The sequence below is a fragment of the Crocodylus porosus genome, unplaced genomic scaffold (assembly GCF_001723895.1).
Source record: "Crocodylus porosus isolate Cpor-Errol unplaced genomic scaffold, CroPor_comp1, whole genome shotgun sequence".
Taxonomy (NCBI): domain Eukaryota; kingdom Metazoa; phylum Chordata; order Crocodylia; family Crocodylidae; genus Crocodylus; species Crocodylus porosus.
The window spans coordinates 148,931,777-148,947,552 of record NW_017728886.1 but is presented as its reverse complement, the minus strand read 5'-3'; the positions used below and the strand labels follow the sequence as shown (position 1 = coordinate 148,947,552).

Below are 15,776 nucleotides of genomic sequence, written 5' to 3'. Positions count from 1 at the left end.
AGTAGCATAAGTAAAATAAACCTTTTGTATAACCATACGCTGTGTTTAAATCCTCTGACTCCTGCTCACCATTATCACCCACCTGTCCGGTTATAAATCCCCCTCCTCGCGCCAAGCCGGTCGTGCCGACCCAGGCTCACAGGTCAAGGGTGCACCGGCATTAGGGGCGCAACAGATTCCATCCCATTTTCCAGGTCATTGATGAAGCTATTGAACAAAACCAGCCCCATGACTGACACCACTTGAGACATGGGGCACTCCACTTGAGACTGACTGGCAATTAGACATCAAGCCATTGATTATTACCCTCTGAGCCTAACTATCCAGTCAGTTTTCTATCTACCTTACAGTCCATTCATCCAATCTGTGTGTCCTTAGTTTGCATGTGAAAATGTTGTGGGAGACCAGATCAAATGCCTTGCTCAAGTCAAGGTGCATCAAGTCCACTGGTCTCCCCGCATCCACAGAGCCAGTCATCTCATCATAGAAAGCAGTCAGGTTGGTCAGGCATGACTTACCCTTGGTGAATGCATGCCAACTTCTCCTAATCACCTTCTCCTCCTTCAAGTGCTTAGAAATGTATTCCTTGAGAACATGATCCATGATTTTTGCAGGGACTGAGGTGAGGCTGAATAGTTTGAAGTTTCCCTCTTTTTTCTCTTTCTTAAAGATGAGCACTATATTTGTCCTTTTCTAATCATCTAGGACCTCCCCTGATCGTCACGAATTTTCAAAGATGATGGCCAGCAGCTCTGCAATTGCATCAGCCAACTCCCTCAGCACCCTCGGGTGCATCACATCTGACCCAACGGACTTGTATATGTTCAGCTTTTCTAAATAGTCTCTAACCTGTTTTTTCACCACTGTTGGCTTCTCACCTTCTCACCAAATTATGCTGTCAAGTGGAGTAGTTTGGGACCTGACTTTGACTGTGAAGATTGATGTGAAAAAGGCACTGAGCACTTCAGCCTTTTCCATATCATCTGTCATAAGGTTGCCTCCCCCATTCAGTAAGGGGCCCAAACTTTCCCTGATCTTCCCTTTGTTGCTGACATACTTGTAGAAACCCTTCACATCCCTTGCTAGTTGCAACTCCGATTGTGCTCTGGCCTTCCTGTGCAACTATTAAACTTATAAGGATTAGAATAGCAGAGTTACAACTATTTTATACATACTCCTGAAAAGTGTCACACTCAGTGTAAAATAAACTTCTGAATTATATTTCAGTCCTACCTAGGGAGGTTTAAAACTACAAGAAATAAGATTCTCTCAAAATGAGAAAGAACATTCAAGCAGAGGAAGGATTTGTTAAGTAGTTTATAAAATTCTTTATATTAAAATTCTGTCTACACTTGTTAAAGATAGACCAAGTTGTAATATGTATCAATCTTACCTGTGTTGATGGGATCAGGTTTTGTTCTAATTACATGATACAACATGGTTCTGTAAAAGTTAAAGGACTAAAATATAATATGCTCAGAATTGTTATATTGCATTATAAGTGTGCAAGTGTCACAACATTATCATGGCAATACCACATTTAATCATGTGTGAATAATATTAAAAGGGGCTCTTAACACCTTTTTTAGTTTTGTCAAAGAGTTTATGATTTGAGATCCCAATCAAATCAGGGAAAGGGTATCACAAATAGTACCAAAAGCTATCTCTTCTTCTGGTCTTTCTGTCAGAGAACTTAGAAAAGTCTGAGAGCACCGTAACACAAACAACAAAAGTATCCTTCACCTTTGTTTTTACTGCTGGAAAAAAATAGCTCTCACCCAGGAGTGGCAAGACTCCTCAATTCAGCAAGCTACAGCAGCTGTTAGTTTATAAATCTAGCCATATAGTGCTTTAGGACAAGGTACAGACATTACACTTTTATTGGTGTACATGATCAAAAACCAGTCTACACCTATAAAAGAACAGAAGTTCAGTACACAAAACTGGTCTACACCCATAACAGAAAAGAAGTTTGGCACACACACTGGATTCTGCCATTTTTAAACTAAGATTTGCACCCCCTTCCCAAAGAGCAAACGTGTGTTCTGGTCGTAGAATGCTTCCTCATGCTGATGTGCTTTAATCCAGGTTCAGAGGAAGAAGAACGGCGTAACAGGACTTAAAAGGGCTTTCAAGAAGCAACAGATTTTAATTACTGCATAGAACTCTTCTGTGGCCTCAGATGCCTGAAATTAATATTTATTTCCAACGCCAGCCTTAGTGAAAAAGTATGTTGAACTCCACCCATGTTATCTTTAACCAACTACTGTAGTCACGTGAAGCTGTACATTCTACCCTTCACAAAACTAAAAAACAAGAAAAAAACTCCACACCTTTTCAGCCAGGATATAATATTCTCACAAGCTGGCGCAAGATACAGCAAGCCAAGGAAAGAGAAAAAATAAAGAATCATATCTTTATTATTAATGAAGTGCACTTAAAGTCATCATACCTCAAGGCTCCACCTGACAGAATAATATTCAATAAACATTGCATTCCTTTATGTATGAGGACTGTCTGGGGGTAAAATTTGTCTCTTGCTGCTTCTTTACAACCATTTGGGGAACTGCGGTCTGAGACACTAAAGAATCAAGTTCCACACACAGCCTGCAGGCTCACTCACTGGGGATTTTGAAATGAGAAGTGAGAACAATAAGAAGACCAGGGTCAAATAAACTCAACAAAAAGAGGAGACAATAAAGAGAAAAAAGTAAATCACTTAAATGAAGAGAAACCAGACCCTGAAAGGTCTTAAATGTTATTCATTTACAATCAATAAAAAAAACTACATAGGGACTCTGAGAAAAGAAATCATAATAAGTATAATGCTTTCCTGTGCTTAGTGCAAGTCAGTGTAAGCAACAGGTTTTAAATCAAGGGTGGCTTGGATATTATAGTAATTGACTAGAAAAAGAAAAATTTATGAACTATTGGTCTACACCACCATGAGAGACTGAATATATTTCACTGAACTTTCTAGATAAACATACCAAGGGAAGGGAGCGAAAGAGCTACTTACCTTGCAAACATAACCAGCAAAAACTTGGGCTGAGAATTTATATATCTTCACTAAACAATATCCTTCTCCCTGTTCATACTTCCAGGAAACCATCACAACCAAAACAGGGATGCCAATGTAAGAAGAAGGCAGCGTTGCTTACTTGAAAATAACTCTTTTATATACTACATATTATATAATCTCCTGGTCCCTGACACTTTTAGGGCTGTAGTGAAGTATCTGTCTGGTTTAGATCATAACCTCCACAAGAAACAGACTGTACACACTAATATGATCTGTACTGCTCAGTACCCAGATAGCAATTAATACAATTAAATCAAATGAACACCAATTTTCACAAATATTATTGCAATGACTCTAATTAAGAAATAATAAGATAGACACTAAGGTGCTTAGAAACATTAGCGATGAAGAAATTATGGTATTTTGACGGATTAAAAAAGATTCAAATGAAATGCAAAGAAAAATTAAAGCAGTCCTAACATTTTGCAAATTATCTTAAATTGATTATTTGCACTCCAAATCTGATTTTGTCCACTCTGAATAAGAGAGAGACTACCAGACAGCATATCCAAGAGAAATAAAAGGAATATGAATGTACAGATCCCCTCTGTAAAAGTAATAAACTGTAATGATCATAAGTAAGAGGAAACAAAGCAAGTTCAGTGCCAAATACGATCCCAAGCAGAATTTGGAAGAATATCTGCGTAAAAAAAAAAAGCCTAAATCCACACTAATATTTCTGGAACGGGAAGGTCTTAATTTGTTTTCTTGAACAATGATTCTCAACCAGGGTAGTGCAGCAACCTGGGATGCCCTGAGATCCTTTCAAGGATCCTTTGGAGGTGTGCAAACATGATTCACAAAATAAACCCAAACATTTCAAACAGGAATCCACTGTGTTAAAAACATTCTGACCTGTTGTGGCCTTTGTGTTCTTTGCAACAGAAGAAATGCTCTATTGTTTTTCTGTAGTCTGAAAAACAAGTGGAAACTGAGAGCTGGCATTATCTGAAGGGTGCCCTTAGCCTAAGAAGGTAAAGGACCACTGCTTTAGAGAATCCTCCGTTAAACTTCAGCCTCTGTATCTAATCATGGGAGAGGTCATTAAAGCACAGATCCACAAAGACACTTAAGCATAGCATCACCACACATAAAATACAGCCTCCCAGCAAAAGGAATAGAATTCACAAACCCATCTTAGGCATCTAAGGGGAGAATTATGCATCTAAAAATGGAGGAAGGAATGATGCTCAATCAGCCAAAAGACAGAGAAACTGGTTCAAAATGCTACTTCTCTCCAAGACTTAAGTGCCTACCTAGAGACATAAGCAGGAATCCTGGTTTTCTCTGTTTAAAAATCAAAAATTCTCTGATAAACCACCATACACAGATTTCCCAATTTAAAAACCCAAATCTGTGTTTTTCCATTATTCAAATGAAATGCCACTATATATATAGGTATCAGTTTAACACAATATTTTATTGATATATTTAGAATTTTAAAACTATTTGGAAGCCTACCAGTGCTTCAGTCATTAGGATAAAATAAATTATAAATGCCTATATATTTTGGTATTTGATTTTGGGCTTTTTATCATGGAAAATCAGAGTTCCCCCTACCCCTTTCCTCACCAGGATGTGGGTCCACCCGCAGCTGCTCCCCCCACCCCTTTGTGGCATTGAGGAGTCTTGATATGCCAGTGCCCTGCCCCTGCCCCTCATTTCCAAGCTACAGCCCCCTCAGGCCTGCTGGTGCCCCTCACTCCTAACTCACTGCCCCCAGCACATGAGCAAGGGAGTGGGTATGGGGGGAAGTGGGGTGTGGGCACAGGCAACACATTGAGGGTGGGAGGCACAGGTAATGTTTGCGGTGGGGGGGAACTTGCCCCCCAAAGATTTCTGTGCCCACAGTGAGGTATGGGGTTGCAGCCAGGCCAGACCAGCTTCCAAAGAGCTGCCTCTGCGGCCCAGTGGGGGGACCTGGCATGGGAGGGAGTGCCGCAGCACCACGGCCACAATCTGAGGTGCCCCCTGCCTGCCCTGTACCAGTGGGGGCCACAACTCCGCATCACTGCTGTGCCTCACCTTGGCAGCCATGGTGACATGACACTTCCTCCTGCACTGGGTCCCTCCCCTGCACCAAGGAGGTGGCTCCTCCAGAGTTGGTCCAGCCCTGTGCCCCATTGTGGGCAAAGAAATTTTAGGGGACACATGCCCCCCCCACATTAGCTGTGCCCCCTCCCACCCTACCCCCAACATGTGGCCTGTGCCCCTCCCCCTGCCCAATGAGTGGCCTGTTCCTCCTCTCCCCTCCGCCCAATGTGTGGCCTGTGCCTTCCTGATCCCCAACCCCACTCTCACAGACTTACCTGCAGAGAGCTGCAGGAGCTGCTCTCCAAGCTGCCTGGCTGCCACTTGCATATGCGTGCGTGCCCATGCATGTGGCACCCTCTGCCTTGCTCACTCTTCTCCCACTCCTGCCAGTCAGCCAGAAGCAGTCCCTTGCAGGCTGCAACTGTGCCAACCTGCAAGGGGACCCTGCTGTTTCCCACGTGTTCTTTCTTTAAAAGGGGAAAATCTATGATTTTCTCCTTGAAAAGAGAAAATCCACATTTTTCTCCATTAAAGGAGAAAATGTGTGTTTTTCCACAGCAACCCAATAACCCGGATTCCTGGACATGAGTTAGACACCTATATGTGCCTGAGATTTACAGTTTGAAACTTATTCCTGCACTTCATCAGCTAAACTGACCCTTTGGGTACAGAAAACACATTTGCTTCTTTCTTTCACAAAACAAACAGGAGAACAGATACCCAGTGTTTACAAAGGAATCTAGCAGTCAGACTGCCTTCCCAGGAAATAGGAGATGTGAGTTTTACACCATTCCCAGCCTAGGGGCATTCAGATCTATTCATTTCACCTCCTAAGAATGGGGTCTAAGCACCAGAGTACAGACTAGGCTTGGAATGAGGCTGTTTTACATCCTACTTGTTGACACTGTGCCACTATGCAGAAAGGAAAGCAAGATTCACAGGGCCAGAGACAGAAAAACCAATACAGCTCTATAATACAGTGAAAAGAAAGAGAGAGGCATGGGTTTCAGCCCATCTCCAACACTGCATATATATTTTGGTACATGACACTCTAAGGCCAAAGGACTAAGTAGTCCCTGGCACCTACGGATACCCTGCCATATAAATAGGTAGTCAGGATTTCTGTAGATTGTTTATTTCAATTTAGGTGCCTAAATTCTGCCCAAGGTGCATTTTACGTGACTACGTGATTTTTCTCGTCACATCATAAGTCACTTATGGAGACAGAACCTGGTTCTCTCATACGTCAAAGGAAGGCAAAAATCAAGGTAAGTAAAGGGTCAGATTCTGCCACCCTCCACTTATCTTGAGCCTCACTATTTCTTTCAACATGGTACAAGAGATGAAGAAACCATTAACTTGATATCAAGGGCAAAGTTAGAAGTCTAGCACGATCTTTGTTGGCAGCAAGCTCTCTTAAAATGAGGAGGGACTTTGCTTCTTATTTAAAAAGAAGCAACTGAGAATGAGGGTCCTTGAAGGTGTGAGCTATAGAAACAGAAACACTTACTTCCAAAGAAAGGTGTTCTCTTGTGTCTGCAAGCTTTGGTCAGGGTGTTCTTCTGATCTTGCCTTTCCTTCAGAACGCCTGACACATGAGTTTGGGTATAACCTCCTCTGGAGATGAGAACCTATAGAATGGAAGACCAAAAAATAAACAGTCTTCTGTAGCCATGATAAGGAAAATACAGACTATTACCTGCACTTCTCTGTCTTTATGCTCCTTAGAGATCGCCCATACCCTCAGAGATCCTTCCTAAAAACACAGGCATCACGACCACGAATGCTTCAAGTTCCACAACAGCCTTAAAAGTGATATTAAATAGAGCGGTAAAACTAAAATATGGTTTAAATCTTATAATTACAATATTCACTGAATGCTTGGGACACAAAATATTGTTTTCCTGATTTAAAAAATGAAATCCTTTTAAATTTAGATAGAAACCCAAGAATTGGTGGTTGTCCAGATGAGAGAAGAATCATGATTTCTGACATTTTACCATGAAAAACAGGCATAGTACTGTCTGGTTTTGCTACCAGATTAGAGTATCCACTAGATAACAGAAATATCATGAATCAAACTCAGCTGCCACAATACCTCTAAGAAGCAGGGATATAAAAAGTTAAATTTTTAATCATTTAATCAATAAGTGCAGTAATAACCAGTTACCTTACCAGTTATTCTTTAACTCTGGGTGGGCACAGTCTATCAGGGAAGAGGGGGAAGGGAAGCTGCACAGTACAGGTGCACCGACATATTGGTTTGATATCGGATCGGCACCAATATGAAGAAAATTTACTATAATGGAAATTGGCATGAAGTGGCTGATAATTTGGCCAATAAATGCCCATGCATGTGCACAGGCACAGTGCAGCACATAGGCAGTGAGCACAGCCCAGCAGCTTAGAGAGCTGTGTGCAGCTGGTAAGTTTGTTGTGGTGGATGGGGAGGGAAGGGGCGTAGGGGGGCAGATCAATGACCCCCACAGTGAGGGAGGGAGCAGAGCTGGGACAGGCACTGCCCAGGTGGGCCAGAGTGGGCACGGGACAGAGCCGTGAGTTGTTCAGGGGCACTGGGGGCAGAGGCAGAAAGCAGTTCCTGCTGCTGTGTGCAGCTCACTTGGCAGCTCGTCTGCTTATTTGGTGGCTCCCACTGCTCATTCAGGAGGGCACGTGGGGCGTGTTCTTGGTGTGGGCAGCGGCAGCACTGGAGGGGCTACAGAGAAATTTGGGGTGGCTGCAGTCCCCACCCCATAACACCCTCCCAGTACCACCACCACCCACCCTGAGTGCAGCACAGCCTCCAGCCCACAGCTGCAGCCTGCTCTGTTCCATCCTATGCAGATCCGGGGACACAGCCCCCTCGCCCCGTGCCCTCCCAGATGAGCAGTGGTGGAAGCTGCTTCCCCCCCACAGATGAGCCATGGCTCTGCCCTGTACCCACCCCACCCGGGTACCAACTACCCCAGCTCCAGCCCCACTCCCTCCCTCACTGCGGAGGGTCATTGCTCTGCCCTACACCCGTTCCCTCTCCTTTTACCACAACAGACTTAACAGCTGCATACAGTTGTATCGGAAATAAGACTGGCGTTGGCTGATACGGCTCCTTAAAAACTGGCTATTGGTACTGGCCCCCAAAATCTCTCAGTGCTCCCCTACTACACAGTGTCTCAGCAGGAATCAGAAGGCAGCAGGGCAGGCAGGAGGGAGCAAGGAGGAAAGGGTGGGGCACAGGGGACTAGTACCCATTACCTAAGAGGAAAACACTGAGTAACCTAATGACCAAGGATCTAGGTCTTCCCCTTTAAAGGAGAAAATTGTGAATTTTCCCCTTTAAAAGGAGAAAACCTGGGAAACTACAGCTTTCCGCTTGCAGTTGACAGAGTCCCAGCCTAAGGGGCTCTTTGGGGCTGAGGGGAACAGAGGGAGGGCAGTCAGAGGCACGGGCACTGGCAGGGCCACAAGGCTGTGAGTCAGGAATGAGGGGTACCAACAGTGAGCTACAGGGGACTGTGGTTCAGGAGTGAGGGGCACTAGCAGGCCAGGGGTCTGTGGGTTGGGAGTGAGGGACAACAGCATGGGCACAGCACTGACATATCAAGGCTGCTCAGCGCCACAAAGCAGGGGTGGGGAGGGGGAAGAGAAAGCCATGGATGGGCCTGCAACCTAGAAAGCAAAGGGAGCAGGGCAAGCTCTGTTTTTCCATGATAAAAAACCCCAAATCAAATGCCAAAATATATAGGTATTTAGAATGTATTTTATTATAATGATTATAATAAAACTGGCAGGCTTCCAAATTGCTTTAAAATTGTAAATATATCAATAAAACAGTGTGTTCAACTGATGCCTATATATATAGTGGCATTTCATTTTACTCACAGGAAAATGTGGAGCTGGGGGTCTTAATCAGAGAATCTGTGATTTCTTATCAGACCATTTTGAATTTTAACAGAGAAAGCCAGGATCCCTGCTAATGACTCATCAGTTAAGCAATTAGTTGTTAATTTGCAGGTGCTCCCTCTCTCTCAGCCCAGGGCTTGACCTGGGCTGTGTTGCCTGGCTGGGCTTGCCTTCTCCTCTTCCCACCCCACAAAGTCAAAAGGCCCCAGGAGCCCACAGCTGCTCCTAGCAGCAGCTGTGTCAGAGCTACTGTGTTACTGGTTAAATGATTAACCAACAGAATTAAAGGAGGTTAAACAAATATTTTTTTAAAACGATATTTACATCCCTACTAGGAAGTGGTACTGACAAAGGGATCAGCATCTCCACCTACAAGCATCCTGGTAGGAATTTGCAGAGGAAACATTTCAGTGAGAAACTGCCCTAGCTCTCACTGAAGAACATTGGCAAGAATGCTGATTGTTTTGCTTTTTTGCTTTAACTTTGTATTTAAATGGCTTTTGCTTTTAGTTGACTGAAAATAACATCAGTCTGTAACTTCAACCACTATTACAAGGAAAAAGGCACCCAGATTTTCACTAGACACTGAGCTAGTGAACAAAATGAGTGGCCTGCTTGTGGCCCAAGTGTGGGTTGGTTCTGCCTAACTATTCCCTTCGCTGCTTTACACAAACCTTCCAAAGGCCCTTCTTTGGTTCAAATGCCCTTGGTCTTTTGAAAATTAAAATATTACAGGATCTTCTGTATGCACAGTTCTCCCTACTATCAATAGATATTTCATTTCACCATCTACAGCAGTGTTTATATAAATATGGGCTTTTGGCTTCTTTCCCTTGATTATCATTTCCTTTGACCCAGATTCATTTGACTTCCCAACAATGATGGGCTGGCATTTTTTTTATTTTTTTTTATATATATTAACTTTTATCCAAGCAGTGGTTCCAGGAAAAAGGAGGTCTCTTAACAAGGAAACATTTAGTGCAATGAATTTTATACATGGCCACAAAATATCCATGGCAAAAACAAAGCTCAGTACAACTAATTTTGCCTTAGCAAGTCTGCTCTCAACTGCATTTGGCAACATTTTTTTTTAAAAAAGGTTTGCAGTCCCATTTGTAACTGACCAGGGGTGTCAGTTATTCCAAGTCAGCCAAGAAATAAATTGGTGGCTATGAGCCACGGAAAAATTTAAATTCAGTTGCTCTTAAAATATCATTCCTGGTTTTCTAGCACTGCAGTTTGCTTTCTGTGCTAAAATCCCAGCATCAGCTAAAATAGAAACAAAGATGAAAATAACTAAATACGTTAGCTTGGCTAAATGACAGCTATGGAGAAACATGATGAAAGTATAAATCACCATGGAGTGAAGAAACTGTGGAGAGTGCCTCTGAGGAACGTAACTAGGGTTAATGGAATGAAATTATGAAAGGGAAAAGCTGAGACTGAATATCAGAAAACATCTCCTAACCATGAAACATATTAAAATGTGGAATATTCTGCAAAGCAAAGGGCAGTTACTTAAGACTGGACAAAATACAAAAAAGTATAACATAGAACAAAATTTTGAAGCTTTATGGAACACAGCCCTTAATGAGACTTGTTCTAGCCTCTTAATAAGATTTCAATATGAGAAACAGAAAATGGACCCAAGAAATATTTGAAATTATATCAGTATTAAGGTTAGGAAAGTCTATGGAATTAAGCATCACTATTAGAGATTTAATATTTTAACGGTTAAAAATATTAATTATTTTGTATCGCTTGAGTTCTAGTGTAAAGTCTTAACAGAAAACCATATTTAATTCTGTAGCACTTTCTATTCAAGAATTTCAAAGCCCTTTGGCAGACATTTGTCCATTGCAAACTTCTTTCAAAGCAAAGTACTGAAATAACATATTTTAAATCCAAACATTGATGTCTTGCTAAACTGTTTAGATGTTTAAGAGCTCTTCTCTTAAGTAGCTCTGCTGTGGATATAGCCCACCTATTCCTTTTTTGCACATTTTTTTGTCAATTTCCAAAAGCTTTCCATTTCATCAATACATTTTCTCTCTCTTGATGACATAAAGAAGGAAAAAAAATCTAACCAAGGAAAGCAAGACCATGCATACTGACAGATGATCAGCCTCCTGCAATAGGATTCATAAAGGAACAGAATTTCTCATATGGGACTTCTTTTGCTCTTTTTTCCTCCCCCACGTAAAATAAAACCTTTAAGGTGGAATTTTTCAAAGTCCGTAAGTAATTTAGGAGCAATGCTACCGTGGAGAATCAGAGACCTGTGCCTCTAAATCACTTCAGAACTTTTGCAAAAATGTTTCCTTACCCTCCTTTCTCAAGACAACCACAGGAACAGAAAAAAGAATGACTAGCTGTAGAAAGAGAGAGAGTTATTCAGGACATCTTTTTTTAATACCACAAATAATTCTATCCAATGTAGGTGGCAAACAACCTCTTATTTAGTTATAATTGACTATGACATTGGTTGGAAGTTAAATTTTACCATGAACTGCACTTCCAACTCAATAGCTTTTGAAGAGAGATACCAAAGCAGAATCTAGCTGTTGAGTAATGCTGCCCATCAAGGAGCAAAGGTAATGAAAGTTAGAGAGAATAAGAACAGCAGGAGGAGGGAAAAGAGTTTATTACGTTTTTACAAGCTGAAAAATAATAATTAAAAGAGATGACAATATCATGACAATCAATTATCATTCTGACCCCAAAAGAAAAACAATCAACATGAACAACAGCATAACAGGAAAGCACATGCCCTCTCAAAGTGTTGAGTGCCCTGTCATAAAGCTGAAATAGTGCACCACAAAGAATAATTTAGGCAACATATGACAAAGCTACAAATACACCCTGGAGAAGGTAACAGCTGCTTTGTTTCACACTGTTTCATAGTCTCTACAGGTATTTTGTTAAAAATTCTTTTTCTGCTACTACAGATTTAGAACATTAAGTACACCAGATGCTCATGTTATTAGATCATTCTCAAACTGTTCATATATCTTAGAAGATAAGGCAATGAGAGATCTACCCAATTTCTCCTCGCTGACCTGCACACACCCACTGAAAAAGAACACTGCATAAAACACCCCCAAGTGACCATCATCCAGCAAAGTTTTGACAGACTAGAATTCTACTAAGTTTTTATTCAAGATGAGACTGAACAGATACCATCAAACTCCCTATATTTTTAAATAAGTAACTAACCACAATAATGTAGCTGTCACAGATACAAATTAATCAAGCTTGCTCCCATATGTCAATGACTTAAGTAAAGCACAACCAAGACTTTTATCCTAAAGAAAAGCAGGGCTTGTTTTTGCATAGTCCAGAGTTGCTGCACAAAATTAAACATAATAATAAAATTAATCACTGTATCCAATTATACCACCAGTGTAAAAAGACATGCCATTTCTATCTGGAAACTATGCTACTAGATTCAAGGAATATCTGAGATTATAACTAAAAAGATAATAGAAGGTAAGGGGACGGCTCCTTTTTTTCATTTTCCTTTTGTATCTAGTAGAAATTTGTGCATTGGGTTCTTCTGCTTGGCTTTTTCACAATGTGACTGTAAAGCCATAAAAGTTGGCAAAAGGATTGAGAAGAAATAGTAACTATTTTCAGGTACCCAAAGTGTACGGCAGTGCCCTCAAGGCATGCAAGCTAATTCTGTGCATGCTAGGTCTGGAACAAAAAATAAGGCAGACCCTTAGCTGCCTAGGCTAATTAGCTTCCCTGGGAAGCAGGTCTGATTTGGTCAGATGCAGCACCACATATTAACACAGCTTTACCGCTTCTCCTTATGGAGCCTGCATGTTCACACTTGGCTCAAGGCATCTAGTACAACCTTAAGTCATTTAAAAGTGATTTAAGTCAATTTAAGGGTTATAGAGTCCCCGTAAACAAAGAAAAGGTTTATTCTTTATCTAGTCTTGCCTTCTTCCTCATTATTCAGTAGATGAAGAATAGAGTATTGGAACCTCTAGCTTTACCAGTGATTCAAAATTTAGAGGCAATATCTACGAAACTACTACTTTCTTCCCTCACTTCTGGAGTCCTCACTGAACCAATCTATAAAGTTACTTTTTCCTATTGGATCTTTGTAAACTCTCAAACCACATTTTATTGGCTACATAAAAGCCTTAATTTTTTTTGGATTTCTGAAATATATGGACGAAAGAACAAATGTGGTTGCCTCTGAAACTTTTAGGAAGGATGTTAAATTTACAAAGAAAAATAAAAAAATTCCACTTCAGTACATATTAAGTACCCAGACAAAGGCAAACATATGGCATAAGGACAATTAACAGTATGTGCAAGTGTGTCTGTGTGTAAACTCTGTTTGAGTTTCCTTAATATGCAAAACAGAACTAGTTTACATAAATCCAAGATTTACAACCACCAAGGAAGCCTCAAAGAGAATGGTTCTACCATGGTATTTAATTACAGTTCTGTGGGACAATTCAAATTTAAGCCTTGCTTTTAATAAAGAAAAAGTAATGTGCTGTACAGAATAAAACAATGGAATTTATTTTAACTTGATTGGTTTTCACAAGCCTCAAAAAGAAGACAAAACCAAACTTGTGTGCATATAATATGTAAGTTGACACACAGAAACAAGTCCAACAAAGATATTTTGGTATTTATCTGTTATTTACACATACACAAACAGATCAGGTTTATGAACACAGCCTAAACTGTACCAGACATGCAAATGATGGAATTAACAAAACTCCAGTATACCTATAGAATAAAGCATCATCTCACACAGTGAGGATGCATAAAACACCTGCAGTGTAGGCAGATATACTCTTTTCTGTTTAATCTGCATATAATAGACAGACTGCAACACTGCAATCCACATATTCATTCATACTGATATCATACAAAAAAATAAATGAGTCATGAATACACGTATGGCATAATACTCATGGATTAGGATGACAGCGTTAATACTATTAGTTGCAAAACTACCAGCAGAATCAGAGGCAAGAGATGTTTTGTTTGCAGGTACAGAAGACTCTGGATTCTTGCAGAGTAGATGGAAGAGGAGCAGAGGCCAAGGATGTAAATTGTGAGGAAGTGCTAGTGTGTAAACAAGCAGAATGTAAGTATTCATCCTTAACTGTTCACTCTGTGAGCCAGGCACTGTGCTGGAGATTTGGGGAGCTATTTTTTTTCTGGACCAGTTATAACAAATTTGGGCCTTGCATAATACTCCTGGGCCCACAACTGCAACACGCAAAATTCAACCTCCCTCCACCAATCAGAAACTCCCATGCCATGCAAATAGAGGCTCAGGCAAAGCACAGATGAAAACAGTGAATTATGGAAAAAGTCAAGACGACTTGGATACCTAAAGGATATCAGCACTTAAGCTGGCTACAAGTTAACCACCCCAAAACTCATGAACCATGTAGAACAACTCATGTTGGATCCCAGAGCAGGAATTGTTGACCTATAATCTATGGATTTCTCTGAACACTTAGAAACATTCTAAACTTACCATGGACACATATACTGAAATTTGGGGGCAGCACAAGGAAACACAAAAGGAACTTGAACACTACTGGCTGTTGACTTGTCTTCTACCTTTGCAACTTTGTCACCTAACCAATTTGATCCCCCTTTACTCTTCCCACTTCAGGGTAACAATGGGCAGGTGAGTGGGGCATAAGCCCCAGGTGCTACCTGGGGAGACTTTACCCTCCCTTCCACCACAACAGCCTGCATCTTCCCTGCAGTGGCTCCAGTAGCAAAGAGGACAGAACAGCAGCAACAGCGCATGGTGTAGGACAGGCGTGGGCAACCTGTGGCATGAAAGGCCTCTTTGTAGGGCGTAGGGCATATGGCATATAAGGCAGGGAACAGAAAGCAAACAGATCACGCAGAGAGCACAGGCTAGGGAGCAGAAAGCACAGCAGCTGACAGAACAGCAGAAGGGAATCAGAGTGCCAACTGGGGGAAGCTGTGGAGCTAATTTGTGGCACCTGCCAAAAAGGCTAGCTCCCAGTGGAGCAGAAGCCTGAAGTTTGCAGCTGCATAGGGGAGGGCAGGGAGATGATGTCACTTCCTTTTTTCTGCCATGGGAAATTAGTGTCAGCTGCAAAAAAAGATGACACGCCCCTCTCCCCTCCCAGCCCACAGCATTAAATTTCTGCCTAGTGTAGGGGAGGAAGGTTGTGAAATGGGAGCTTCATTAACAGAAGCAGCTAACAGACAGCAGAATTACAGAATAAGGGATAGCTAGATTGGTGGAACATCAAGACCATAGAGGGTTATTAAAACCTGTGGAATAAGCTCAGAAGGGATCAGGTAGATGACAATGAGACATGAAGTCAATTGACTACCTCAGTCTGCTTCTGGTCTGCCTGACTAGAAATGCTGCTGCCACTGACAGGCAGTTGGTTTTAAACTTTGGATAGAGCAGGAATCAAAGGGAGAGGGAGGGTGCAAGTGCACCAGTTTACCACCTCTGGATCCACTCCCAGCTGTTACATTAAAATCTATCCAGTAAACTGCGCAGAAGCACAAAAAAGGGGGGGTGGGAGGGGAAGAAGGCAGTCTTTGGAGCTCCAAGTAAACTAGCAGGGAAAAGGGTTGAGAGGGTTGTTTCCTATTCCGTGACATTGTTAGAAAGGGAGTATTGTTAGAAATGCACAGCTTGCATCTTGCGCCTGATAAGAAAGAAACACTGCCAAGGACTTTTTTTTTCCTTGGCCAGCCTTGCCACAGTTTTTCTTAAATC

At 41.6% G+C, this 15,776-nt stretch overlaps 1 protein-coding gene across 5 annotated transcripts in view; it reads right to left on the bottom strand.

Annotated features, from left to right (window-relative positions):
• FARS2 (phenylalanyl-tRNA synthetase 2, mitochondrial) overlaps positions 1-15,776 on the bottom strand; it is a 418,607-nt gene that overhangs the window by 400,982 nt on the left and 1,849 nt on the right. For 2 of the 5 annotated variants that reach the window (XM_019542833.1, XM_019542828.1), the window contains exons 1-2: positions 14,439-14,740; positions 6,623-6,748 (exon numbers count right to left, since the gene is read on the bottom strand). In XM_019542833.1, the coding sequence (XP_019398378.1) occupies positions 6,623-6,748; positions 14,439-14,458 (146 nt within the window). In that variant the 5' untranslated portion in view covers positions 14,459-14,740. Of the gene's footprint in view, positions 1-6,622; positions 6,749-14,438; positions 14,741-15,776 lie in introns of those variants that run through there. The other 3 variants (XM_019542815.1, XM_019542821.1, XM_019542835.1) reach the window with 3 other exon arrangements.